General features: G+C 51.4%; 1 protein-coding gene and 2 long non-coding RNA genes across 5 annotated transcripts in view; 2 read left to right on the top strand and 1 right to left on the bottom strand.

Moving 5' to 3' along the window:
- Nucleotides 1–1,612: 1,612 nt before the first annotated feature.
- Gm39252 lies at nt 1,613–7,827 on the top strand. Of its 2 annotated transcripts, XR_879199.3 has the most exons (3): nt 1,613–2,360; nt 3,801–4,057; nt 7,258–7,827. It is a non-coding gene; the product is annotated as a predicted gene, 39252 (long non-coding RNA). The 2 variants fall into 2 exon arrangements; XR_003947595.1 differs by lacking the exon at nt 1,613–2,360 and having other exon boundaries at nt 3,554–4,057.
- Nucleotides 7,425–14,678, bottom strand: Gm51589. The gene is made up of 3 exons (XR_003947596.1): nt 14,157–14,678; nt 13,216–13,709; nt 7,425–7,512 (listed from the first exon to the last, which is right to left on the bottom strand). It is a non-coding gene; the product is annotated as a predicted gene, 51589 (long non-coding RNA).
- Nucleotides 12,475–26,408, top strand: part of Bcar1 (breast cancer anti-estrogen resistance 1) — a 33,376-nt gene continuing 19,442 nt past the window's right edge. Inside the window, exon 1 of one of the 2 annotated variants that reach the window (NM_009954.3) lies at nt 12,475–12,635. In NM_009954.3, coding sequence (NP_034084.2) covers nt 12,624–12,635 — 12 coding nt within the window. In that variant the 5' untranslated portion in view covers nt 12,475–12,623. Of the gene's footprint in view, nt 12,636–24,187; nt 24,286–26,408 lie in introns of those variants that run through there. The other variant, NM_001198839.1, reaches the window with a different exon arrangement.

Genomic DNA, 26,408 nt, shown 5'->3' with positions numbered 1-26,408 from the left:
CCTGCCTCTGCCTCCCAAGTGCTGGGACTAAAGGCATGTGGAACCATGCCCGCCCAACATTCTTGTTTTTATGTGGAGCTGGGGATCCACCAGGTATGCTAAGCAAGCATTGTACCCGGAGCCACATCTCTAACTCTCAGGTTTTGAGACAAGGTCTCACTATATAGTAGAGCCCAGGCTGGCCTCAAATCTCTGATGAAAACTCCATTTTTAAGGACTACATATGGTAATTTATTTTATTGATCTTCTAGTCTTAACCATTTAGGTAACATGTTTTTGTTGTTGTTGTTGTTGTGGGGTTTTTTTTTGTGTTTTTTTGTTTTGTTTTTTTTTGTTGTTGTTTTTGTTTTTTTCTAGACAGGGTTTCTCTGTGTAGCCCTGGCTGTCCTGGAACTCACTTTGTAGACCAGGCTGGCCTCGAACTCAGAAATCCACCTGCCTCTGCCTCCCGAGTGCTGGGATTAAAGGCATGTGCCACCACGCCCGGCTACATGTTTTATTTTTAATAATGTTGTATGGAACTGTCTTGTCAGCTCCTTATCTGCCCACCTAGTTATTTCTAGGTGGCTTTTACAGGGTGGTATTTAGTCAGGGAAGGGATGTATTTTCAAGGCTTTGAATAGAATGCCCAGTTCTTTCAGAGAAGGGCCCCACCCCACCCCCTACCCCGACCCCCCCCTCTCTCTCAGCATACATGACCCTCACTGTGTATGTCAACCCTCTAATACAAAAAACAAAAACAAAAAAACCTGTCTGCCTGCCTCCGAGCGTACATCCAGCGACTTGGGTAAGCCCTGCAATGATCTAGGAAGATAAAGGCCACCCCAGCAGCAGGCTAGACTGTCCGGCTTGGAGTTCCAGAAACTTCTGCTGCACCAGCTCAGGTCTGCGTCTTTTGACCAGCGTGGGGTTCTTTACCAGCTTGGGTGTGTGGCCCGTTGCCCAGATCACACCCCAGGACAGGCAGAGCCAGACTTGACCCAGCCTTTCCTATAAGGTTCAGCTTTCCTAAGCAAACACACTCAGGCCACTGGCCTCTGGGAGGAAAGCCACTACCTAAACTGACTTTCTGCCCAGGGAGGACCCCCAAATTCTTACACTCCCGAAGCTCCTATTGCAAGGCTGCCTACTCAGGAAACCCCTGCCACTTCCAGCAGGCCAAGCGGAAAGCACGGGCATCTCTGGTTCCTTCATCAGGATCTATCGCCTCGTCTCTAGACCCCACATTAATAAAGCCAGTCGCCACCCCAGAGATGCAGGATGCCCTCTAGAACCAGCACCCTGGGAAACGTGTAGCTTTCTAGGATCTTTCCTGGACATCCCCTTGGTTAAACTTTGAGTGTTATTTGAAGAAGCTGCTAGAGGTCACCCAGGGATGCCTCTGGTCCTCATTAACCTCCCTTCAGTTAGCCCATCAGTAAACACAGGGCATCCTTCCAGAACACAAGAAGGAGCGCCAACTGCTCTTCTGAAGGTCATGAATTCAAATCCTAGCCACCACATGATGGCTCACAATCATCCGTAATGAGACCTGATGCTCTGTTCTGGTGTGTCTGAAGACAGCTACAGCAAACCAATTTTACATATAATAAATAAATAAATCTTTAAAAAAAAAAAAAAAGAACACAAGAAGTGGAAAGTTCATGGGGGCCACAGGGCAGCATAAACAGAGAAACTGAGTCAAATACGATTCTGATAGTATTTCCTGCTGTCGTGCCAGCCATACTCACCGTGTCCTAGTGGTTCAGAGTAAAGCAGACACTGACCTGGGCCACCGTGTCCCTTATTATCACAGAGCACATCAAGGATGGAGCCCCATGCACTGGTGACAGACCTGGGTGATTTATGAAAAACTCGTCTGACAGAAGGGAAGAAAATAGCCTTTGAAAGTAAGATGCCATGCAGGAGTTCACAGAGAGACCAAAACCCAGGCCAGCCCCACCCCATCCTGCCCTGATAGTGGAGGTCAAGGCTGACAAGCACCACTGGTTCTTGCCAAAATACAGACCTTGCTCTCTACATCAAGTTCCTTCCTGTTTTCACAAAGCAGTCTCATTACTTGGGAGGATCAAAACTTTCCCAGTACCCTACCCCCTTCCTAGGGAAGACCCTTGGCCTTGGACAGGATCACAGAGCCTCTGAAGGAGGTGCCGGGTGATCTGCCCTCACTGACAACATGACACTGTGGCTTGGGGAGGACCAGTGACCCCAATGTGGCAGCTGCTGCTTGGGGGCCCTTTAATTATTTAGAGAATGTATACTATTCAGCTCCTTGGCTCCATTTCTGAGTTCAGAGAGGCAATGCCCTGGCGACTGTTTCCAGTGAAGAATGAAATTCCTACTTGTCACGGTCACCGAAGGTGAGAGCTGTTCCTGGAGGTGGCCGTGGTCACCCAGCATTTGCAGACATTGTAGAAGGGTAGGAGGCCAGCAGACAGTGCTCTGGGGGTCTGCTCAGTGAACGTGCTTCTCCCATCTCCTTAGGAGTGAAGAGGGTTGACATGTTGAGTCCAGGTTTCATGGCTCAGTTACATCCCCTGTCTTTTTATCAGTGTTAGCCCGGTGGGGGGCCGGGGGAGAAGACCCTTAGGCTAGGTCCCAGAGGATCGATGGGCTCTTCCCAGGGCAGCTTGCAGTTCTTAGAAATCAGTAGTTTCATTTCTCTCAAAACTTGTTCAAAATCAGCTGGTTGTGATGATGCACCTCTGCTGTAATCCCAGCAGCACTCAGGAGATGGAAGGATTAGGAATTTAAGGCCATCCTCAGCTACATAGAAAAATCTGAGGCCAGCCTGGGCTACATGAGACCCTGTCTCAAAAATAAACTGTTTTAAAGCAGAGGCCGAGTATAAAAGTAACTTTTATTCTGTAATAATTGTTGTCTCCAAGGCTTAATGACTCTGTCTGCTGACCTAGGTCTAGCCCTGGAAGCTTCTAACCTCTGTACAATTTAATCTAGGCCTAGAATGTTTTCAGCCTCTGTTGAATAAGCTCACTCTTTCTTGTTCTTTCTGATCTCTGGCTGGCTGGTTCAACTCAGCTGGTCTGGCTCAACCTCCTCTCCCTGATAATTGATTCAACCTAGCATCTCTCTCTCTCTCTCTCTGTCTCTCTCTCTCTCTCTGTCTGTCTCTCTTGAATTGTTCTGCTTGTGGTAGGCTTGGATTTTTTTTAAAGATTTATTCATTTATTATATGTAAGTACACTGTAGCTATCATCAGACACTCCAGAAGAGGGAGTCAGATCTCGTTATGGATGGTTGTGAGCCACCATGTGGGTGCTGGGATTCGAACTCCAGACCTTTGGAAGAGCAGTCGGGTGCTCTTACCCACTGAGCCATCTCACCAGCCCCGGCTTGAATTTTTTAAAACCTATTTTTTTTTTTTTTTAAAGATGAAGAGGCAGGGCTGGAAGAACAGGTATTTTCCATTTTGTACTGCCTCTGAACCTTCTTTTTTTTTTTTTTTTAAGATTTTTTTATTTATTATTATATGTAAGTACACTGTAGCTGTCTTCAGACACACCAGAAGAGGGAGTCAGATCTTGTTACAGATGGTTGTGAGCCACCATGTGGTTGCTGGGATTTGAACTCTGGACCTTCGGAAGAGCAGTTGGGTGCTCTTACCCACTGAGCCATCTCACCAGCCCCCTTAAAACCTATTTTTAATAAGGGTTTTTAAATGCCTTGACACCACCCTTCTCGACCAACATCCAAAAGTAGGAGAGAAAAGAAGGTAATAGGACAAAGGGGTGTGGGCCTGTTTAGAAGTAGTTTCTCGAAGCACTTCCAATCTTTGTCAGGAAACCAAACACGAATCAGCAGCAGCGGCAGTCTTCTGCTGCAGAAATGGCACAAGTCCAAGGCAGCGACCAGGACCGGCCGAGGCGACAGAAAAAAGGTCTCTGCCATGCCTCTCTCAACAAAGTAAAGATCATCGAAGATGAAGACACGAGGCCAATGAAGCGTCGTGACGCAGGCTACGCAAGCACACTGCCGCTGTCAATACTCTCCAGACATCACGTGTCCTCCCACGTGTCTCGCCTCAGCAAAACACCATGTGAGTCTGTATCCCCTGACCTATCCAGAAACGTCCACTTCAGCTTGACCTCAAACTAACTCTGGCAAGCTGTTCTAATCTCTCTCCTGGCTCCTTCCCATTCTCTGGCTTCTCTCTTCAACCTGTCTCTATAAAACTCTCCTGGTGGAACTGCCTCCTTCTCTCCATCTTTCTTCTCCTGAGAGTTGGGTATATCCTATTCTATCAATTCTTTCTCTGATTTGTCACTTTGTCTATTGTAATAGAAACACCCGACTAGCTTACAAATAAGTGAGACTCACACTGGGGTTATTTTATTTGGCTTTGACAATTACTGGGGGCCACCCCTAATCTACTCTTCTAACTGCAGGCCTGGCTACCCCCCTAGCAGTGTACCCCAGATACTTGCAGTTTCTCCTGGCCATGTGCTCCTGGCTCCTCTCCCCTCATGGCAGCTTCCTCCTCCCTCTTCCTTTATCCTCCCTCCTCTTCCAGCCAAGCCATTCCTAACCTGCATACCTCTAATCCCTCCAGTAATTGGCCGTAACCAATTTTATTTAACCAATAGTTTTAAATCAAGGAGCAAGGTTTGTACACAAAAGTGGGAAGTCACTCATAAGCCTAGATAGACCTTTGGCTATAGAATTTAGCGTTACCATACATAGCAATAGACCAACCCAACTGTCTGCCTCTCAGTTAGACATTGCTTTCAGATTAGGCTGCGTCCTTCTACAAACTAACTTTGCCTTCATTGTTTGGGATTAAAGGTGAGTACTAAGGGTGTGTCTGTATTCCAGCCAGAGGGATTAGTGGTGCGTGCTAAGGGTGAGCCACACCACACTAGAAACAGGTTTTTTTTTTGTTTGTTTGTTTGTTTTTTTTAGTAATAACACAATCTCAGGGTTCACAGAGTGATCAAATATCCTGCAACAGCAGATGGATCTCTGAGAGTTTAAGGCCAGCCTGGTATACATATCAAATTCCCAGGCAGCCAGAGTTATGTAGTAAGACCTGACCCAGTCACAAAAAAAAAAAAAAAAAAAAAAAAAAAAAAAAAAAAGAAAAAGAAAGAAAGAAAGAAAGAAAGAGAAAAGGAAAGAAATGGAAGAAAAGAGAAAAAAATAAAAAGAAAAGAAAGAGGAAAAGAAAAGAAGAGAAAAAAGAAATTGTCCTTAGAAAGTTACACTTGGAAGCCAGGTGTGGTAGCGCACCCCTTTCATCCCAGCACTAGGGTGTCAGAGGCAGGCAGATCTCTGTGAGTTTGAGGCCAGCCTGGTCTACAGAAAGAGTTCCAGGACAGCCAGGGCTGTTACACAGAGAAACCCTGTCTTAAAAAACACAAGAAAGTTACACTTGGGGGCCCATAACTCAGGGATTGAAACCATCCTCTGCTTTCTCAGGTGTGGGGCTAGAGAGATGCCTCAGTGGTCAAGAGCACTGGCTGCTCTTCCAGTGGACATAGGCTTGAGTCTCAGCACCCACACAGTGGCTCCCAAGCTTCTGTAACACCAGTTCCATGGGGTCAGAAGCATGGGCACTAGGCACAGATGATGTGCACAGAAACTCATGCAGGCAAAATGTCAATGCACAAAAATAATAAAAATAATAAACTGCATTTAAAAAAAAACAACCCAACTTACACTTGGGCTGGAGAGTTGGCTCAGTGGTTCAATTTCCAAAGCCCAGAAGGCAGTTCACAGCCTTCTGTAACTCTAGTGCCAGGGGATCTGACACCGTCATCTGACCTTCTTGGGAACCAGGCACACACGTGCTCAGCAGTGAAGAGCACAATTCTGCCCTTTCAGAGGGTGTGAATTATGTGTTCAAACATAAACCACACACACACACACACACACACACACACACACACACACACACACACACACAAACCACATTGTGAGACAACCACCATTGGCCAATTCCAGATATTTTCATCATCCTGAATAGAAGCTCTGAGCTCATTAAACAGGAACGACCTCCTCTCTTTAGCTCCTGGCAATGACCTCTGCACTTTCTGTCCTTTTGGCTTTGTCTATTCTCATTCTCAGCTCCCTGTGTAAGTGATGACATCATACACTGTTTAGGTGACATCATATACCATCTTTTGTTGTGCTTTGCTTGTTTCACTTAGCATTGTATTTTTAAGTGTAGTGTGTGTGTGTGTGTGTGTGTGTTTGGGTTTTTTGTTTGTTTGTTTGTTTGTTTGTTTGTTTTTATGGTTTTTCGAGACAGGGTTTCTCTGTGTAGCCCTGGCTGTCCTGGAACTCACTCTGTAGACCAGGCTGGCCTCGAACTCAGAAATCTGCCTGCCTCTGCCTCCCGAGTGCTGGGATTAAAGGCATGCGCAGCTTTTAAGTGTAATTTTTAAAAGTTTTATTTTTATTATTTTTAGATGTGTATGTGTGAGTGCCTCTGTGTATGTGTGTGTGTGTGTGTGTGTGTGTGTGTGTATGTGTGTGCGCGTGCGCCCGTGTGCCTACGAGCACCATGCGTGTGAGTGCAGGTGCCTGCAGAGATACTGGATTCTCTGAAGCTGTAAGGTTGTGAGCTGCCTGGAGGAGGTGTGGGGATTTGAACTCGGATCCTCATGCTTGCACAGCACACACTGACTAAGCCATCTCTCCAGCTTTCAGGGTCCCACAGAGATTTGGAATGTGTTTAATACCACTGAATTGTATGCTTAGCACTGATGAAAATGGCTAGCTTTGGATTGTTTTTATTTTGCCATAATTTTTTAAAAGTATTTACTGAATAAAAAAAAAAGCAGCATAGATAATAAATGAGCCCAAGAGAGATTAGAACACAGGAGCAGGAGAGACGCGGTGGTTAAGAGCATATGCTGCCCCCACCCCAAAAAAAAAGCAGGGCAGTGGTGACGCACGCCTTTAATCCCAACACTTGGGAGGCAGAGGCAGGCAGATTTCTGAGTTTGAGGCCAGCCTGGTCTACAGAACAAGTTCCAGGACAGCCAGGGCTACACAGAGAAACCTTGTCTCGAAAATAAAGTGAACTTGTCAGTGAACATTGAGAAAAGCCAGAAGAGACTCCCTTTCTGGGCTAGCATGGTACCCACTGCCCACCCCCACCATAACCACAGTTGGTCTCTTCTTGCTCCTCCTCTACCCCCCACCCCACCCCACCCCCCACCCCGCACAAATGCAAGATGCAAATGTCAACTTTGTGCAAGCAGGAGAACTCATTTCCTTTTTCTCCTGTTACAGAAAGCTGTCTGCATAGTTTCCTGCCATGCTGCTCTGTGCTCAGATTCCGAGGTTCGGTGTTCCCATTGTTGGAACATGGTCCACGAAGCTGTGTGAGGTTTCTGAGACCCTGTGAGAAAACTCCAAGTACAAGACAAGAGTCCTGTGGTCTCTGCTCCTTCACAGCATGGGGTTTTCTTGGAATGCGTTTTTGTGTTCTTCCCAGGTGTAGGGGACAGGAGTGAATTTACTTCGACTGTTGTTATTAAGATTCCTCTATGGAAAAAAAAAAAAAACATGTTTTTGTCACTTGTGGCTTGTTCTTCCGGATTTTACACTCTACTCTCTTGGGTGACTCTTCTTTTTTGTTTTTGTTTTTTGTTTGTTTGTTTGTTTTTTGTTTTTCGAGACAGTATTTCTCTGTGCAGCCCTGGCTGTCCTGGAACTCACTCTGTAGACCAGGCTGGCCTCGAACTCAGAAGTCCACCTGCCTCTGCCTCCCGAGTGCTGGGATTAAAGGTTGGGTGACTCTTCTTAGCCCTCAGTAATATAGATGGTCTGATGCTCTCAATAAAGTTGGCTGTTGCTTGAGACTTTAATCTACCTCCTTTTAGGCCCCAAGTTCCCATTGCCAGTTAGAGCAGTAAACAGCCACACCCTGTTTAACCGATACCCATTATTGAACATGCAGGTGCTAAAGTTTCAATGTTCATAACCTATGGCTTCTTGACAACTTGTGGGAATTTCTTAAATGTAATAATTCCTGGAATCTGGGTGTCAGAAGACTGTTCAACGGGAAGTCATGTCGGGTCTCTTGTCAGGTTACCCATTACAGCCCTTTATTTCCATTAGAAGGGAAAGACGATACTCAAATTAAGCAAAGGACTTTTACACTCGCCAAACCAGGGTAGGAGTTCAGGCATGCTGCCTAGTGAGGGAGAAAGGGTTGCCCTGTGCCTGCCACTGGGGCTGCTTAGGAGTGAGTCATCTGTCTCTTAGTCAGGGAATGACATGTGTCTGGGACAGGTTTTCTGAGGGGTGCATGGGTGACACACTGAGTGAAGATTGGCCTTTGTCTCCAAGAACAGCAAGGGCAAAGCCTAAGTCCCTGTGCTCAGCTGAATATGACCCTGGAGTTCACTCTCAGTCTAATCTCTAGAATCTATTACCTAAGAAGGGAAAAGGCACTTTGTGTGCGTGACTAAGGATTCTGACATGGGAGGAATTTCTTGAATTACTGAGATGAGTTCAATGGAACCACAAAACACTGATGAAGATAACTAGTTATTCATATTTTGCCATAATTTAAAAAGTGTTTACTGCCCCAAAGAAAAAAAGCCCAGCATAAATAATAAATGAACCCAAGAAAAATTAGAAAATAAGCTGGGCGTGGTGGCGCACGCCTTTAATCCCAGCACTCGGGAGGCAGAGGCAGGCTGATTTCTGAGTTCGAGACCAGCCTAGTCTACAAAGTGAGTTCCAGGATAGTCCCAGAGAAACCCTGTCTGGAAAAACTCAAAAAAAAAAAAAAAAAGAAAGAAAGAAAGAAAGAAAGAAAGAAAGAAAGAAAGAAAAGAAAAGAAAAGAAAAGAAAAGGAAAGAAAAGAAAAGAAAAGAAAAGAAAAGAAAAGAAAAGAAAAGAAAAGAAAAGAAAAGAAAAGAAAAGAAAAGAAAAGGAAAGAAAAATTAGAAAATAGGAACAGGAAAGATGCGGTGGTTAAAAGCACTTGCTGTTCTTCCAGAGAACCGGAGTCTCCAGCAACCTGTAATCCCAGCCCTTGGGAGGTATGGGAGGTAGCAGCAGGAAGATCAGAAGTTCAAGGTCATCACTGGCTACATTGCAGTTTCAGGGCCAGCCCAGGACTCGGGAGACCTTGTCTCTAGCAACATTCATGGGCCCACATGATGATAAGTGACAGAGGTATATAAGAGAAGAGGCAAACTCTCTCACATGGAAAGTAAATTCCAAGTGATTTAAATAAGAGGCTCTAAAGGAGGTGGAGCACAACTGGACACTCCTCAGTGGGCCAGGGCACGCTGGCTTCCTTCCAAAGACCGCAAACACCGTGGTGGAGCACGGCCTCGGTCAGGAGATCAGAGCCCATTATCAACAGCAGTGAGCCATGCTGACGGCATGTGCCCTGATATGATGTAATAAAAATGGCATTTTACCTCTGTGGTCTCCTCATCAAAACTATGACCCCAAAGTAACCATGAGAAAAATGTCACGTGAATACGGAAGCAGGAAGCAGGGGGTGGGGGTGGGGGTGTCTACAAACTCCCTGACCCGATACACCTCAAAAATGTCAAGGTTATCAAAACAAGAAATGTCCAAAAAAGGGGGAGGGGGGACTTGTCCCAGCTTGGAGGACTTACAAAACATGACAAGTAAGTCTGATGCGAGGTGCTGGATAGGGCTCTAAAACAGAAAAAGACATTGGGGCAAAATAAGATCTGATTAAAGTGTGGACACTGGTTAATTATAATATGCAATACAGGTTCACTAATGGTGACAAAGGTACCATGCTAAAGTAAAATTGTCACACTGCATTTGAAAAGACTCAATGGCAAGACTCAATGCATTCTCTTGGACCAGAGGCTTCTTTGGATCACGGAGGTTCCTGACTAAGGAAAGTAGCGGGAGAAAGAAGCTACCTCCCCGGGCCCTCAGTCCCCTAGTGATGTGGCAAGGTCCAGGGAACACAAGTCTGGACAGCTGGGTATGTTACATCCTCCCTGTGGTCCAGAGGGAGTGCCCTCCACTGAGGGTCCTGGGCAGCTCTCAAGGACCCTCTAGTATGGCGCCTTCGTCAGGCAGCCCAGCTGCTTCTGGTCTGGACATCCCCACAGGCTAGTCTCTGAAGAACTCGGTGAGTCATTGTGGAATAATTTGTCTGCAAGGCTTAGCGAGGGAAGAGCAGCTCCGGCCTCTAGGGATACAGGATAGTCAGATCCCCGAGGGAGCCTCCTCTAGTTGCTTCACACCCTATACCCAAATCCCTGATCTCTGCCAGAAGCAAAGATCTACCAGGGATCTGCCTTTTCCCTGTTTGTGCGCGACACGCTGGAGGACTAGCTGGCTTCCAAAGCCAGACCCCACATGCACTATCCTCTGAGACCCCATTTCTCTGTACCCAGAGTGTGGAAGGCATATTTTACCTACTGCTCACTCATCGTCTTCTAGCCTGGACACCTAGAATAAACAGAAGCTAAAGTCCTGCGCTTTTCCCAGCCAGAGGAAATGAAAAGGGAGGAGGAGCCTGACTTGGAGGGGCGGGGCTCCGGGACCTCCGGCGCGTGTGGCCTAGAGCCCAGGCGCCAGGCTGAACTGCTGTTCTCAGCTCAGAATCCCGGGTGCCAGCTGGGCGCGGGCGGGTGGGCACGGGTAGGGCCATGTGCCAGACACACACAGAATGCCCTTTGAGGAGATGGCAGCTGTCGGCCCAGGCACCCCTCTGGTTGTTGTGGCCTTGTCTGCCCTCTCCTAGCAATACCTTGAGAACATGTATTCAAGAGGTACAGGGGCAACCCTGTTCAAAGTATCGAAGACCCCCTCATCAGTCCTGGAATCAAGACCTGGCTCTGGTGGCTGTCCTGATGTCCCTCTTTCTCAAATATCTTCCCTCATTGTTGAGTTCCTTCTCAGAATCTACCAGAGGGTTGAGGGGACTAAGGTTGCCCCCAAGACCTCAGGAGAAAAAAGTTGGGGGATCAGAGGCCACCCCTGAGCCTCTGAGGAAGTTAGAGACCCACCCTCACTCCATCTCCAGTCACCCGGCCCTCCAACCACTGTACATCTGGAAGACAAAAAAAAAAAAAAAAAAAAAAAAAAAGCTTGTCCCTGGGACGGAGCGCATCCTCTGCTCTCGCAGAAGAGCCAGGTTTGGTTTCCAGTACCCACATGGCTGCTGATAATTTCCATAACTCCAGTTCCAGGGGATCCCATGCTGTCTTCTGACCGCTGAGGGCAGCAGGCAGGTACATGGTATGCACACATGGATGCACAAACACTCACACACGCAAAATAAAATAAACCAGGCGAGGAGGACGGGGAAAAGGAGGGGGGAGTAGGAAGAAGAGGAGGAAAAAATGGAGGAGGAGGAAAGGAAGGTGGTGGTGGGGGTGGTGGTAGAGAAGGAGGAGAAGGAGGAGGAGGAGGGGGAAGAGGAGGAAGAGGAGGAGGAGGAGGAGGAGGCAGCAGCTTCGGGTCACAGCAGCCTTGTCCCCAAGTACTATATACTAGCTAGCTGAAGCTCTCGCCCTCTCGAGGTCCTCTCAGGAGGGAAGGCTGCTGCCAATCAGCTTTTCGGAACAGGTTCCCTTAGGAAAGCAGTAGGCTCCTAGACAAAGCAAAGCCATAGAATCCATCTCCCACTTGATGTAGGTTTGCACTCTCCTTCTCAGGCCGTGGCAGCCATTAATTACCCTGGGTCTGGCCTTACCCAGGAAGAGGTCCCATGGAGCAGTGACAGGTTATATGTGGTTGGGCAGCAGGACAGACCCCTGGGTCTTATGCCCTTGGTAGCTGATGGAGCTCAGAGCCTCAGTGTACTGAGAGGGAAGGTGAAAGAAGCGAGGGCGTGGCAGTCGGAAGACCGTGTGCCCACTGCTTGCAGGTGCATGTTTGGGCATCATACCAAGTGTGAAACAGCTGAAGAAATTAGGGGTGATTAACATGGAAGAAAGGAAGACCTGAAGGCCTGCTTGTCTTCCAGCCTTGGGCAGGAGGGCCCATTATGGGTCCCTCCCTAAAAGCCACTCTAGATTTTATTTTCAGGGGGATCCAGTGTTAATCAGGCTGCTTCCTGGGGGTCTGGGGCTCCCTGGGGGGATGGAGTGGGCTTTGGCGGAGACCTAAGCTCATTCTCAGCTGGGCTCGGAGGGCAGAGGAATTCTGGTGTAGTGCTAGGCTGATCTAAGATCGCCTTCAGCCAGTCTAAACTGCTCCCAAAGTAGGGTTGTAGGAGCCTTGGGACCCGCACTGAGGGACGTGATGTGAGGGGGTGGGGGTTCTGGATTCCAGAACCGGGTGGGCGGACCGGATGGGATTGTCTAATAATAAGTCTGGAGGTAGCCTTTGGAAGGACGTGCAAGGTGTGGGAACCCAGCCTCCTCGACCAGTTGTGCCGACAGAAAAAATCCCGGGGTCCCGGGTCCTTGCCTTTAACGCGGCCCGCGGCGGAGCAGGCGGGAGGGGGAGGGGCGGTGCGGGCAGCGCATGCGCGGCGCGGGGGGAGCGGCCGGACTGTCCGGTGGCGGCGGAAAGCAGCCGGCAGGACAGCGGAGAACGCCGGGACCCCGCGCCGGGGGCTGTGAGCGGCGCGGGCCCACCGAGCCCGAGCTAGCCCGCGCCGCTGCTGCAGGGCTCCGGGGGGGCGGCGGCCAAGATGACCGTGCCGGTGAGTGCTGACCGCCTGAGAACCCCGCGCCCCCTACCGCAGGCCTGGGCCATCGGGGGTCGCCGGAGGTTCTTTTCAGGCCGAGGTGGGGGTCAGGGTGGGGGCGCTGCCCCAGAGCCGGCTTCTCAGACCCGGCTTTTCCAGCCTCTTCCAGGACAGCGGACTAGGACGGGGGGGGGGGCGTACTGGCCCCGCGGGGAGCACCCCGGCACGGCTGGGTTGGGCAGGGGGTGTTTGGGAGCCTCTTGAGAGCCTCTGGGACTAGTGGGCCCGGTGGGGTCCGTGCTTTTTCCCTATCTCCTACCAGAGTGGTCAGGCCTACGGAGAAGAGGGCTCTGTCACTCCTTAGAAGCCCATGGCCAGGTCAGCTGCGCCGAATGAAGGGTGGGAAGGTCTCTACTGTTCCCCAGAAAACTCCCTAGGAGGGCTGCCCTATTGTGCTGTCGGGTCTCTACCCGGATGGCCAGGAGTGGGGCGGGGTCTGTTTTGTCCCCGGAGACACCCTTACCCCAGAATGGTTGGCTTGGCTGGCTGTTGGAAAATAGCGTACCTCCCCCCTACCTCTGGTTTGTACACTCACTTTGTGGGAAGTTTTGTTGGTCCATTGAACCCCAGGACCTTCCGACTAGCAGCTCCTTTCTGTAGGGGCTTCCCCGTTTGCTTGACATCCCATCCCGGTCCTCTGTCTTCCTGATCCACCAGGCAGACTTGAGCAGCCCTTGGGCCAGTCCTTAACACTTGGGTCTCCTCCTGAGGTCTCCATTGATTATTCTATGGACTCAGGTACAGGCATTAACCCACTTTACAGATGGACAAACAGAGGTGTGAAACCACACCTTCATCCTGTCAGCCCTGGAGTAATGGCCTACAGCCACCGTTTCTCTGCTGACTCAAGCATTTTTCCCGATGACAGGAAGGGGCAATGGACCAGAGCCATGCCTAGCCTGGCCTGGCCTTATGCTGGAACTGCTCTTCATCCACTCAGGGGACTGGGTTCTCTCCGTGATGCAGACAGTCAAGCGTCCTGGCAGGGCAAGTGGCCTCTTAATTAACCACCGTAGGGTACAGAGATTCCTGGAGAAGAGAGGGTTCTGTAAGCGCAAAGCATTGTTATTACAGAATTAGAGAGCTCAGCTCCTGCCCGCCCCTAGAAGCGGTAATGCTGAGTTACAGATGAAAAAATTAGGGCTTCCAGGCAGTGCTAATGGGAGCCCCCCACCCCCATCTCTTCTGGTTCAAAGCATAATTGTCTCATCTCTAGGAAGAGAGAGCAAGCCTGCCAAGCCTCTCTCCTCTGTTGTGCTCTTGCTGTTCTGCAGAGCTCAGAGTTTTCTCTGGCTTGGGGCATAGGGCACCAGCCAGCTCCGCCCCTGTGGACACTGGTCAGAAAAACAAGGCAGACCTGCTGAGTGTGCTGGAGGGCCAGGGTCCCCAAGGCAGTAATGACCATGGAGTACCCCTCTGGACAGGCCTCTGATTAGGAGGGCCAAGATTGGTTTAGTAGTCCATGCAGGCCCTTACCTCACAAGATTTCAGGTCATGGCTCTCTGCTCTGTGCCGCAGTGGCACCGTCTGTAACTAGAGAGGATAAGGGGGTTTGGTGAAACTTGCACAGATAAGAATCACTGTGAAGAAGTGAAGGTCTGTCCCCACCAAGATCCACTCCGTCTGATGTATCTCCCATTCGCTTGTAGCCACAGCCCTCAGTAATCTGCATGGTGTGTAGCTAGGCTGCCAGTCCATTGTCCTCTCCCCTGGGACTTTGAGAGTATGTGAGGTTGTGGGGCTATGGAGAAAGTTCATTTCTGAAGCAGAAAACAGCTTTCATTTGCTGGGAGCCCTGGTGAGCTTCTAGAAAGATTTGCCTGCTCTGGGAGCCCAGAATGGTGACTGGCCATGTGGTACTTAGGGACACATTTGAGTTTTATGCAACACCCATTCATTTGGGCAGTCTTTTCCTGGCTAGAGCTGACGCAGGCACTTTGGCCCACAGAAATTACAAGATGCTAACAGCCGGCGATGGGAGATGACGATGGCAGAGAGAACTTGGGGCGGACGAGGTTGAGTTGATGTGGTTTCCTGGATATCCAAGTAGGATCTGAATAGGGTTTTGTTTTAGTTTTTTGAGATAAGATCTCATTGTATAGCCCTGAATAGCCTGGAATTTACTCTGTAGACCAGGCTGGCCTTGAATTAATACAGAAATCCATCTGCCTGCGCCTCCTCCAAGTGTTGGTCTAAAAGGTGTGCACTACCACTCCAGCTGTGCCAGGGGTCTTAGCTCTGTTATTTGACCCCCATGGGATATAAGGTTCAGAGGGAGGGAGGAACCATGACAGCCCTGGCTGCCAGCTTATGCTCTCTCCTCTGCTGAGAGCAGAGGTACCTGGGCAGTACCTGGCTACTCATTTCCTGGCTTCCTCTGACGTCCGCCTTCCTTCTGGGCATGGCTGGCCAGTGCCACAGGCCTATCAGGCAGTCTGACCTAGCTTGAAGTTTGCACTTGAAAATGACTGTTGCCATGCCAGACCCACGTTCACAAGTGACGAGAGGTTGGCTGCCCTGTTTCAGTAAGGTGACGAGCAAGTCCAGAGCAGAGCAGCCCCACTGCAGTATGGCTTTGCCCACTGCTGCTTTTCTGTGAAACTGGGTGGCTCTTCTAGCCTCTACCGTGCCCCTTCTCGGACGATGGGCCCTTTTAAGTAGCACAGATGCTGCCCTGTGTAAATATGTCCTATGTGCTGGGCCTGAGGGAGGACACAAGTGGCCATAGTCATGTGACCCACAGAGGTAAGGCAGGGTAGGTACCAAGCCTGACAATATTCAGTGTGGTAAAATGGCCAATGTCCTGTGTGGTCACACAGATTTCAGGGCTGCACCCCAGAGAGCTGTTGACAGCTCCCTGTGGCTTTCCAAGTACGACCTACCTACCTACCTACCTACCTACGTACTGTCTTCTCTTTTGCTATGCTAGAGAGCAAACCCAGGGTCTCTGTCGTCTCTGCAGATAGCTGTCCTGGGTTCACAGAGGCCAGGCAGCTTGCCCAGGGCTGGGCAGCAGAGTCGGTCTAGTTTTGCTTAATCTAGCAGCAGCCAGTGGAAATCAGTAGGCACTTGATTGAACCTGGATGACCCTGGGGTTCACTCTGTGCTTGAGAGAGTTGGCCAGGGAGCCAGAGATCTGAAGCAGGGCTTACAGCTGACCCGGTATCCAGCTGCAGCCTCGTAGGACAGGCACAGGGGATGGGAGAAACTGTGTCCAGGCCCTCACCTCACTCCCCAAAGCCCATGCCGTGCCTCCTCCCATTACTGTACTTTGTCCTTCTCGGCCTCCTCCTTGCAGGAACTGGTCGCAAACCTTGAACCCACTTTACCAGGCAGGTCAACCCTGCACCCACACAGCTTTCCCCTGGACACCTCCTGGCCCCATTGCCATTGTGTATTTGAAGATGGGATTGTGTGGCTGCTAGCAGATTCTGTCACAGGACTGCAGGCTTCATGTGACCCTCTGTCCCCTTATGCTACCTTGCTCATTCTCCCCCTCCCCCTCCCCCTCCCCTCTTTGGCCCAGCCCAGCCACCTGCTGAGGGTGTGGAGCTCTTACCTGTTCTCTCTGCCACCATGGCTGGGCAGGGAATGCCAGGGCCCTGCCAAAACCTTAAGATTGCGTAGTCTCTTCCCAGGCAGCTTCACTGAAGGCCAAGTGGGGATTAAAGAAGAGGCCACTTCAGGATGGGCGGATGTTTTGGTAGGAAATGTCAGGGCTAAGGCTCCAGAAGAGGGGTGGAGGAGTGTTACCAGACCACTGGGCCCTGGCATTTGGGAGGAAGTCAACACAAGGGATGCACACAGCTCTTCATGAGAGGCTGGGCGGGGCTGCTGCAGGGAGACAGTCTCTGCTCCCAGCCTCTGGCGGCAGGTGGCAGGTACGGTAACCAAGCACCCTTTGCTGACCCCTGCACGTCCTCTGTGGTATACCATCTCCCTCTGGTGGTTTTTCTTCGTGGTTCAGTTTAGTTCCCGTTATGGAAGGCCTTAGTGGTGAGATGGGCCTGGCCTCTGCCCTGCTGTGCACAGCCTGTGGGATCCCATCTTCCTAAGCCGTCCTCACTACTCTGGTAGTGGCCTCTGACTCTGCTGTTGGCTAGCCCACCACATCTCGGGCCAGCCGGGCGCTCTGCTATGCTCACTGCAGTGGACAGGGTCATGTGCGGATAAAGCTACTGATGTGCGGGCTTGTCCTCAGCCGTGGTCTGCAGCAAGCAGTGTGGTTCAGCAATGGAAGGATTGAGGCCTCAACCCCAGTCTGCAGCTCTCAGTACCTTGAAATGCTAGTCTAAAAAATGCTAAGTGTTTTAAGATGCTGATGCTGGTGCTGGCTGTGGAAAGATGAGTGGCCTGGACAACTCCAGGGCACTCCTCATGGTCAGCTTTGCCCCCTCCTGCTACTGCCCTAAGGAGCTTTCCACTCCAGCCTCAGCCTCTTTCTTCACAGCTGCTTGCTTTCCTTGTTCCCTGGACACACTTCATTATTTATTAATTTCCTCCCTTCCTTCCTTTCTGTGGTCATTGTTGGCATTATCATCACGTGTGCATGTGATCTGTGTGGGCACATGTGCAAGGGTAGAGGTCGGAGGATGATTTTGCCAGGCCGGTTCTCTCTTGCTTTTCTGTAGCTCCAGGGATGGACTGAAGGTGGTCAGACCTGCCCAGCAAGGGCCCCGGTCCTCTCTGGCCCCACTCCTTCTGTGTGCTCTTATACTCACTGTTGGTTGAAGCGTCAGCTTCTTCTTCTCCCAGGAGAGCCAAGACCTCCGAGGTGAGGAGGGACACCCGCTCTGGCAGGAGAGATGGTCACAAGTCGTGGCTCTAAAGTTAATCGCTTTTCTAGGGGAGAGATTAGAGGCTAAGGGGCTTTTCCATAATTTTATTATTAAACCCTGCCAAATTCCAAGAGGGATTTGAAACAGATTATAGTGGCAGACACGATAGTCTGGGAACATCAAGACTTCCAGAGCTATGTAATAAATGAGGAAAGGTGACTGTTGTCTGAGTGATCACAGCAACTTAACTGTACCCAGTTCCCTAGGTAGCAGGGAACTTACGAAAATGGTAGCTTAGTGGGTTAAGATCATGATACCCCCCTGGGGGTCTTTCAGAATACTACTGTCACGCCGTTCATCCTTGTGAGCTGTTTCATTTTCGTCTGTTTAGGGAGATTTTACACTGAGGTAGATTTTTCCATGTGTGAAACATGCAGGTACTAAATGTACCATGAATAGGTTTGGGCTAATGAAGAGCTCCGTCAAGATAAGGAATGTCACTATCTCCTCAGAGCGTACTCAGAGGTCCCCAGGAGGCAGCCCCTACTCTGTTTTCTATACTGACTTAGATAGACCTCTTCATTCTATGTTAGTTCTGCCTTCTTTCATTCAGCAAAATAGTTTAGAAACTGCCATCCACATGGGCATATGACTGGCTTGTGCCTTCTTGGTTGCCGAATAATATTCTACTTATGAATATACCACAGTGCGTTTAACCTACCCTCTCTGGTTGATGGATAGCTGTCTCTTTTGTTTAATGTGGATTTTAAAGTATCAGAACACTGATAAATTGTTGGTATTAGAAAGACTGATATCTTGTCATGCAACCTTGGGTCATGCCCTCAACTACTGTATCTCCCAAAATGATCTGCTCAGACCGTGTTGAGACCACAGTCTTCCCCGTTCACAGCCCTCCATCAGGCCATAAGGGTCAGTGTTCTCTCACACAGTCGTTGCAGGTTAACATTAGGCTTTTGTGTCATTTGTGATTTTTTTTCCCCCAGGGTCTCATTCTGTCCTAAGAGGTTCTGGCTGGAGGGGCTCAGGGGAGCACATCAGAGATCAGTTCTGGACACAAGAACTGTGCCTGGTTCTTTTCACCTCCCCAGCCACTCCGACTTGGTGCTCCCACTCACAGCCACTATGAGAGCCCAGGTCCAGGATACACCTTAACCCTCCAAGAAGCCAGAAGCCGGTAGCTAGAGCTGGTACCAGCTTGCCAAGAGTCCCCTCCTGCGGCACCTTGGCCCTTAGTCTACTCTTCCATTCCCAAGCTGCTCACTTGCCTGCACTGTTTATATCAGCTTTCACTGGTATCGATTGATTGATTGATTGGCATCACGAGCCTTAGCAAAAGATGCACACCTTACTCACATGCCTCCTCCTTCAAGAAGTTCCACACACCTTGTGTGAAACAACCCTTTACCCCTGCCACCTTCATTGCCCTCCTTGAGTTCTTGTCACCACAGACAGGTGTGATTGCAGGTCACACCCACCTCCCACAGCCCAAGTGTGAATTCTCAGAGGAGGGGACTCCTTCCATGGCAGTGTCCTAGTGCAACACAACACTTGACAAGCATTTGATGCTCAGACCGTGTGTGCAAATGAGAGAGGTGGATTCCATAACTTGTCACCCCCAGCATTAGCTGTGGATCTGGGGCAGCTGCATTCCAAGGAAGAGCTGCACCCAGGTCCTCAAGCGGTGTTTTGAGGGAACTTGGGGAACCTTGGAGCATCTGAAGACGGAGGAGGGAGAGCAGTGAAGGCTAGGAGATAGGTTTAGAGGTGTGCACTTGTGTTTGTGGGGGTGGTTCCTAGTGGGTGGAACTTGATGTATGGCGGTATGGGATGCTGGCATGGAGACACACCATAGTGCCCTGTGCTTGGTACAGCCCTGTGTATGTCCATATCAGTGCCTGAGTGTGAGTCCAGATGCTGGTAACGGTTGTCCTTACCACCTAAAGGGCAGTGACCAGCTGAGGGTGCCACAGCCAGCTGGAGTCATTTGTGTAGGCTTAGTCTAGAGAAGCAAATGGGCCCTGCACTGTAGGCTCATGTGGGATCCACTCTGTATATGATTTTTTTTTTTTAACAAGGGAGGAGCTGCTTTTATACTCTCTGGAGACCCTGTGACCCTGCTGGCCCTGCAGCTCACTGACTCCAGCCCCCATGCCTGCCAGCCCTGTCCGTTCTCTGCCCATCTGGGTATCTGTGGGTGTGCACGGGTGCTCAGTGGAAGCTGCTGAAGGCGTGTAGCAGATGGCATGTGAAGTCACCCCTCCGACTGAACTGCTGGTTGCCATGGGAGAGGGAGAGCAGATGGCCCAGCTCGGGAGGTCTCTTGACCACACCCTGTCCCTGCCCACCCAGCCTAGCTGGTGGAAGCAGGGCAGCCACTGGAGTTTCCCCTGGGGACAGGGACCTGTCCGTGTCCTTCTCTTCCTTGACAGGTTTCTTGCACTACTCTGACTCCTCCCTAATGCTAAGGGGACGAGAGCCAGATCCCAGAAGCAGCTTCAAGGGCAGGCACACAAGGCCTCAGCCTCTGGTCCACACATGAAGCTGCGGTGCTCAGGTCTAGCCTGCTCTTGTCTGCCAGCACACAGTGAGGCCTCTGCTGGAGGGAGGTCCTGTCTGAAATAGGCACATCCCTGAAGGCACCCTTACTGCAGGAAAATGTGAAAGGAGGGGTGCCCTACCCCCCTCCCTTTGTCCCAGAACCACACCTGAAGGGAGATGGAGCAGCTGAGAGGGGGTGCCGGGCTTCCTGGGAGGCCTGTCAGTTTGGACCCTTCTCACCCCTGGGCTCTGTCCCTCCATAGCAGGTAGCATTGCCTTCCATCCTAACTCTGTATCCGTCCAGGTCCATAAGGACTTGCCCAAAGGATGACATGGGGACCTGACCAGGAAGAAACTGGCTCCAGGCTGTAGGCCCTGCCCACCTTTCTACAGAGTCACCACTGTAATGAAGAGTGAAGGCTCTCATTGCCCATTCCAGCCTTAGAGTACAGGCAAGCTCTTTATGGCTAAGAACTCCTAAGAGTGTGTGCTCTGCTGTGCGTGGGGGCTGGCGGGGGTGTCACCTGGGATGCTTTAGGGACATGCTTAGAATGCTGAATGGGCAGTTACAGATGTACGCTCTCCTGCCACTTCCTGTGTGAGCTGGCGGAGCCACTGCCCTCTGAGCCTCTGGGAGGTGCTATTTTCCCTCTCCTGGTCCCCACAGTGGTGAGGATTAACTGATGTGATAGGCTGTGTCCTAGGTCCCTGTAGCCTTGCCCAGGTTTTGAGCTTGACCCTGTGAGTAGTCCTCTCAGAAGGAAAGAACAGCCCCTGTGGCCATTTAGGGACAACACGTCTTCCTGTCCCTGGGGCTTGCGACGCTTACCTCCGGTCTCAGGAAATCCTTTCCCACTGCCACTCCCAGAGCTGGCCATCAGCTGACCTGTCCAGCCCAGGCTTCAGGAGGGGAGAAGCTGTGCGCTTTATCTTGTGCCGGTTAGTTTAGGCCTGCTCTGTTCACTCTTCTTAGTCATAAGCCAAAACTCCTCTGTATAATTTGCTCTTTGGAAGTGGTTCTCCGTGTGGTCTTTCTTCTTGGAGGGGCTGCTTCGTCCAGCCATTCCACTAGAGTGGGCGTTACAGGGCATTAAGCAGTGATGGCTCCTCTGTGGGGCCTGCACTGCTTCTCAGGCCTGAAAGGCCAGAAGGCTCCAACCCTCTCCCCTCAGAGGGGTCCAGGACAAACCGCAATAGGCAGGAGAGGAGTGGTCTACCATGTTTACTGTGCAAACGTCCCTTCCATACCCCCGAGGACAGAGATATCCCTCTGCAGCCTGTAAGCTCATCTTTAACCTGGTAAAGAGACTCCAGGCCACTCCTGGGATGACTGTCACCTGTCCTGGAGGGTGGAAACTGTTGTCTGGCCAGGCCTGTGCAGTCTTTCTCCAGCACCGCGTCTTTGAGCTCTTCCTCTGCCTATACACCTGTGCATGCTCGGCTCTGTCTGTGTGTGTTGCACCTGTACTTACGTGAGCTTGTCCCAGTGTGTGCTTGTGCCAGCACATGCTGCCTCTGAGTGTGCCTGTGTGTGTTCAGGCATGATTAGGGCAATATTGGACTTGACCTTCCAATATTTTTGAAACTCAGCCAGCTCTCAAGCCAGCTCTTTCCACAAGAGTAAGCACTTAGGTTCCACCCTATTTTACACACTCCTTATCCATGAAGCTCAACTTCAGAGGAGGCTGGCTCCAGTGCTGGGTGCAGGCTTCTTGTTGTTGTTGTTGTTGATTTTTGTTGGGGAGATGGAAGAGAGGTGGTTTCTTGGGTCTCAGACCCCTGTCCTTTTGGAGTCAGTTTGAGTGTGGCAGAGGTCTTTAGCTCTGGAGTGTCATTGTCCCTAAGTTCCCTTTCCACTGCAGAGAAGTCAGTGAGGGTTAAGGTGTAGTATCTCCACTGTCCTCCTCTGGGTGTCAGCTCTGTCCCTCCTGGGCACAGATTGTGTGGACCAAGACAAGGGCCCCTGGACTGTGTCAGTCTCATCACTGTAAAGAGGCCAGCAGGAAAGTGTGTTGTAAAACTGCTGTGGGCATGAGTCCCTCTGCATCATGGAGGTCGGGTCGGTGTGGGGGAGGGAGGACTGCATCACTGAGCACATGTGTCCAGGCCAGCACAGACCACCGTGTGTGTGTGTGTGTGTGTGTGTGTGTGTAGAGCATCCCTGTCAGCCACCACCCTGATGGGTGCTTCCTCCCCAATAGCTTGGGAAGGGGTACTCCCCTAGCACAGTGGGGTGTCAATCCTGGGGTCTTGTTTCCAAAGCGGAAATGCCATTCCAAGGTTCACAGGCTTGGGGGGTAGTTAAGTGGAAAAGGAGCAAATTTTTGAAATGCCTGAGCCTGAGCTCAGCTCCCTTCCCCCACCTCCACACTCACCCTTAGCCCTCCTCTGAGAGAGGATCTTCCTTTCCCAAGATCCTAGCGAGTCAGCTGCCTCTCTGTGGTGCCTTCCCTTGGCCAGGGGTGGAATAGAGGCTTTGAGCATAGTCTTTTGTGTTCCTGTCCATCCTGCAGAGACCTCCTGGGTCTCTGGGTCCTGCTCCTCCCCTCCAAAGTAGAGAGACTCAGTGACACGTTATGGACCCTTCAACCCCAGCACAGTGGGACAAATGCTTAGGCATGTTCGTTCCCACTGGCATAGGGCCATTGAGTAGCTGGATGGAGAGGGGGGTGTAGGAGAGAGAGACAGGGGGTAGTAAGTGGTGACCAGCAGGAATGTTCCAGGTGCTATTACAGGACACTGAGTCAGTTCTCCTTGCTCCCCACCCCCTCATACTGTGAGCTCTGGCCAGTGGTTCATAAGCCAGAAGCCCCAGGGAAATGCAGGTGTCTAGCTTTTCAGGAGGGTTAAGACCCAGGAGTCTGGTTTAACCAGGTGTTCACAGGACTTGTGCGCGCTTTCTGTTCTGCTGTAGCCTAGCTCCTAATGAAGGAGCTCTGGGCAAAAGCCTGCCCGGTGCCTGTCAAGTGGAGGTTGGCTTTGAGCATGTGTGTGTTAGCCACTGGTCTTCAGAGCTCTGCTGAAATGAAGTGTGGTCTGGCTCACTGCTTCCTTACCTCAGCAGCTGCCAGGCAGACAGTGTGCAATGGGGGTCCTGTGTGCTCCCAGATAAGTTTCATCCCTGTTTTCCCGGCAGTCTGTGCTCAGAGACTCTGGCATGCACATTTTGCTGCTTGGGATGACATTACTGAACTGCAGCCTAGCAAGGAGCAAGCCCTGAGGTGAGCTGAGGCTCTGTCCACTGCTTTCCCGGGTGCTTTTTCCTTCTCTGTCTCTGCACATTTGGACGGTGCTGAAACAGACAAGCTGGAGCAGGTTTCTGGAAGATTGCTGCTGGGCACGAGTTTTATGTCTGGACAGGACTGACTCAGGAAAGGTGGAGGGGCGCTCCTAGGGCATAACTGTGACCCGAACATGGGCAGCCTTCTTCCAGATCTTGGATTCACTTCAGTGGAGAACTGGTGCAAGACTTGGCAAGCCTCTGGTGCCTTGCTTATTAGTGCCAGAGGCATATATGGAGTGGACATAGTTAGTCCTAGCTTCACTCCCCTGGGCTTCAGGGGACCAGCTGGGATCCCCAAAAGTCCAGGAATACAAAGCGATAGGAGTTGGTGCTGCCAGTGAAAAGCAGCAGGCCAGAGTGTAGCTGGCCAACCCTGGGGTCTGTTTTGTTTTGAGACAGGATCTTATCCTGTCACCCAAGCTGGCTTCCTGCCTTTGCCTCCCTGTTACTGGAATCTTAGACATAAACCATCACTCCGGGTTCCTGGGATCCTTACACAGTAAGGCCTGTCTACAATAGTCTTACACAATTATTGTTTTCAGTAATTGCTTTTGGGGCATACTCCCCCCTCCCCAATTGCGTAGGAATTCAGATCTGTATCACATGCCGCGAACACACGTGAATACTCCCGTGTTGGTGGGTAAGGAAGGCAAAAGACCAGCATCTGGAGGGGACGGAGGGGCTGCACTGGAGCTGAGCGATGGGGCTGGGCGGCGTCTTCTAAGGACCTTCGCTAGCAGGGCCAGCAGCCGCGAGAGGCGGGGATGTCCACAACTGGCAGTAGCCAGCTCGACACGCCCACCTCGGCGGCTCATTTGCATGGGGGACCGCGGCGGCCAATGGTAGCGTGGCTAGGCATGCCGGGAGCCGGGCGGGCGGAGCGAAGTGGACCGGCTGCGGGCAGCCGAGGCGGCGGCTGAGACGTGAGGCGCGGGCGGTACGCGGGCAGCGCGGCCTCTGGCCGGGGAGCACCATGAAGTACCTGGTGAGTGTGGGCGCCGGGCGGGCGGGCGGGGAGGAGGACGATTCCTGCGGGCCCCGAGCGTCCTGCCGGCTGCAGAATTACCGAGCAGCTCGGCGCGTAAACGAGTCCCTCCCTCGGTCCGCCTTTCGAGTCCCCGCAGCCCACGGAGCTAGCGTGTCGCCCTCCGCATCCCTTGGGTCCTGACGTCCTCGGGCAGCCGGGCCACGGGCCGGCCGGGCTGCCTGAGGCTGAGCCCGAGGCGGTACGCAGAGGGACTGGAAAACCGAGATTTGCTGAGGATTGCTTACCGGCGGCGAGCCGCGATAGGTCAGAACCTGGGGGGGGGGGGGGGATTGGGGAGTTGAGAATCGCAGTGAAGGCGGCAGCTTATTTTCACGACTCTGGATTGAAGAAAGGTCTAGGCTGAGAGACACACCCGAGCTAGGTTTGCTGTGAATTTGGTCACCTATACATAACAACCATGTGTCTGTTCCTTGCTAAGTGAGAAAGTTTCCGATTGTCTTGGGCCAGGAGACACGCCCTCCTTTCTCCGGGTGGAGAGTTGGATGGTGACCGGCCTGGGCTGACGAGCCAGAATAGCAGGTGTGGATGCCTAGAGGATCAGGAGCCAGAAGCCAGGTGGTGCCTCAGGGAAGGGAGCCCTTGGGAAGTAACTGCCGGCACACCCTCCTGGCACTGTACTTACCTCCCCTTTGCCCTGAGCAAGGAAGGAACCCATTGGAAACTGGGTGGAGACAGCAGGGTAAGACAGCCCTAGGTTGTGCCAGTAAAGTCACCTTTGCTCAGAGGAGGAAGAATGGAGCTCCTGGCCATTGGTGGTTGGTTGTGTTGAGCAGGAGAGTGAATGCAGTGCGATCTCCCTGGGTCTAGCCCTTGAGGCCGGTGCTGCTCCCCATCCTGGTTGTAAGGTTTTAAGTGTGGAAACTGAGGCAGAGAGCGGGAGCCATGTGGTGTCTGTGTACTGTACCATTTAGGCTCCCTGCTCCATGCCTGGGCTGAGGGAACTGGCCTTGAGCTGTCAGGCCCTACTGTGGCTCTCTGCTAGCATCCATTCTTTTAGGAGGCTCCACTACAAAATTTCCCCAAGTCCGAACAGCTTTTTCCTCTGCCCACCCTCTAACCCAGCCTTCTCAGTCTGGGAGGCCTTTAGAAAAAGGTCTTAGCCAGGCTTGATACTGGGGAGTGGGGAGTGGGTGGTGATCATTTTCCAGCAGATGCACTGTGTGAAGGGGTGGTCTCAGACCCAGACAATGGGGCTGTGCACTCTTGTCTGGCCCTCTTGAGCTCTAGGGAGAGTCAAGGACCCATGTTTTTCTTGGTGAAACTTTCTTACCTGTAGGTGAGACACAAAGTCAGGCCTTGTGGGAGAGGTAGAGAGTGGAGGGGAGCTTTGTGTGCTGGAGAAGGACGTTTCTGTGATACTGTCCCCTGTCCCTACGTGGGCCCGCTGCATTAGGAGGTAGTCATATAGATGAACTACATTACGAGCTGCGGCTCTATTATGTACATACAGTTCAGGATGTAGAGCGTCAGAGCTCCAGGGGCCTTAAGACCTGAAGGTGCATAAGCTAAGATCCTACAGTCCTTTGCTCTGATCTCTGGATCCAGCCATGACAGAGTCAGGGCTAGGGATTGCCCTTAGTCTGGGCCCCATGTTGTCCTTACAGTGAAGGGTCAGGGCCAGTCTTATACTGAGCTTTGCTAAGGCTTTTTTGCAGATCACAAAAGTGGACTAGAGCCCACCCACTTATAGTTTCACCAATCCTCCATTAGAATCCTAGGGTCAGGGAAGGAAGCAGTGGTTATCCCACCCTACGTGGTGTGATGGGGCTTGCAGAGGCCGTTCTTCAGCAGGAGGATTCCTTATGCCGCTTCACCTCTGCCCAGACTCCCCAAGGCAGTATCTGACACTGTGGCAGGAGTTGAAGCAGGAACCTGCTTCCAGTCCATAACTGGGTTTAGACACAGTCATTTGCTATTGCTACTAGAGCCAAGGTCAGCATCTGTGTGTGAGGGTGAATCTTTGGCAGATTCACTGCTTCCTTTTCCAGACCTTTGCCCTGGCTATGGACTGCCAGACAGTGAGCTGGGAGCCACCTATTATGCATGCCTCCCTGCCTGTG

This window comes from Mus musculus, chromosome 8 (genome assembly GCF_000001635.26).
Source record: "Mus musculus strain C57BL/6J chromosome 8, GRCm38.p6 C57BL/6J".
Taxonomy (NCBI): domain Eukaryota; kingdom Metazoa; phylum Chordata; class Mammalia; order Rodentia; family Muridae; genus Mus; species Mus musculus.
The sequence above is the reverse complement of the archived record's forward strand: the minus strand, read 5'-3'. Positions and strand labels throughout refer to the sequence as shown.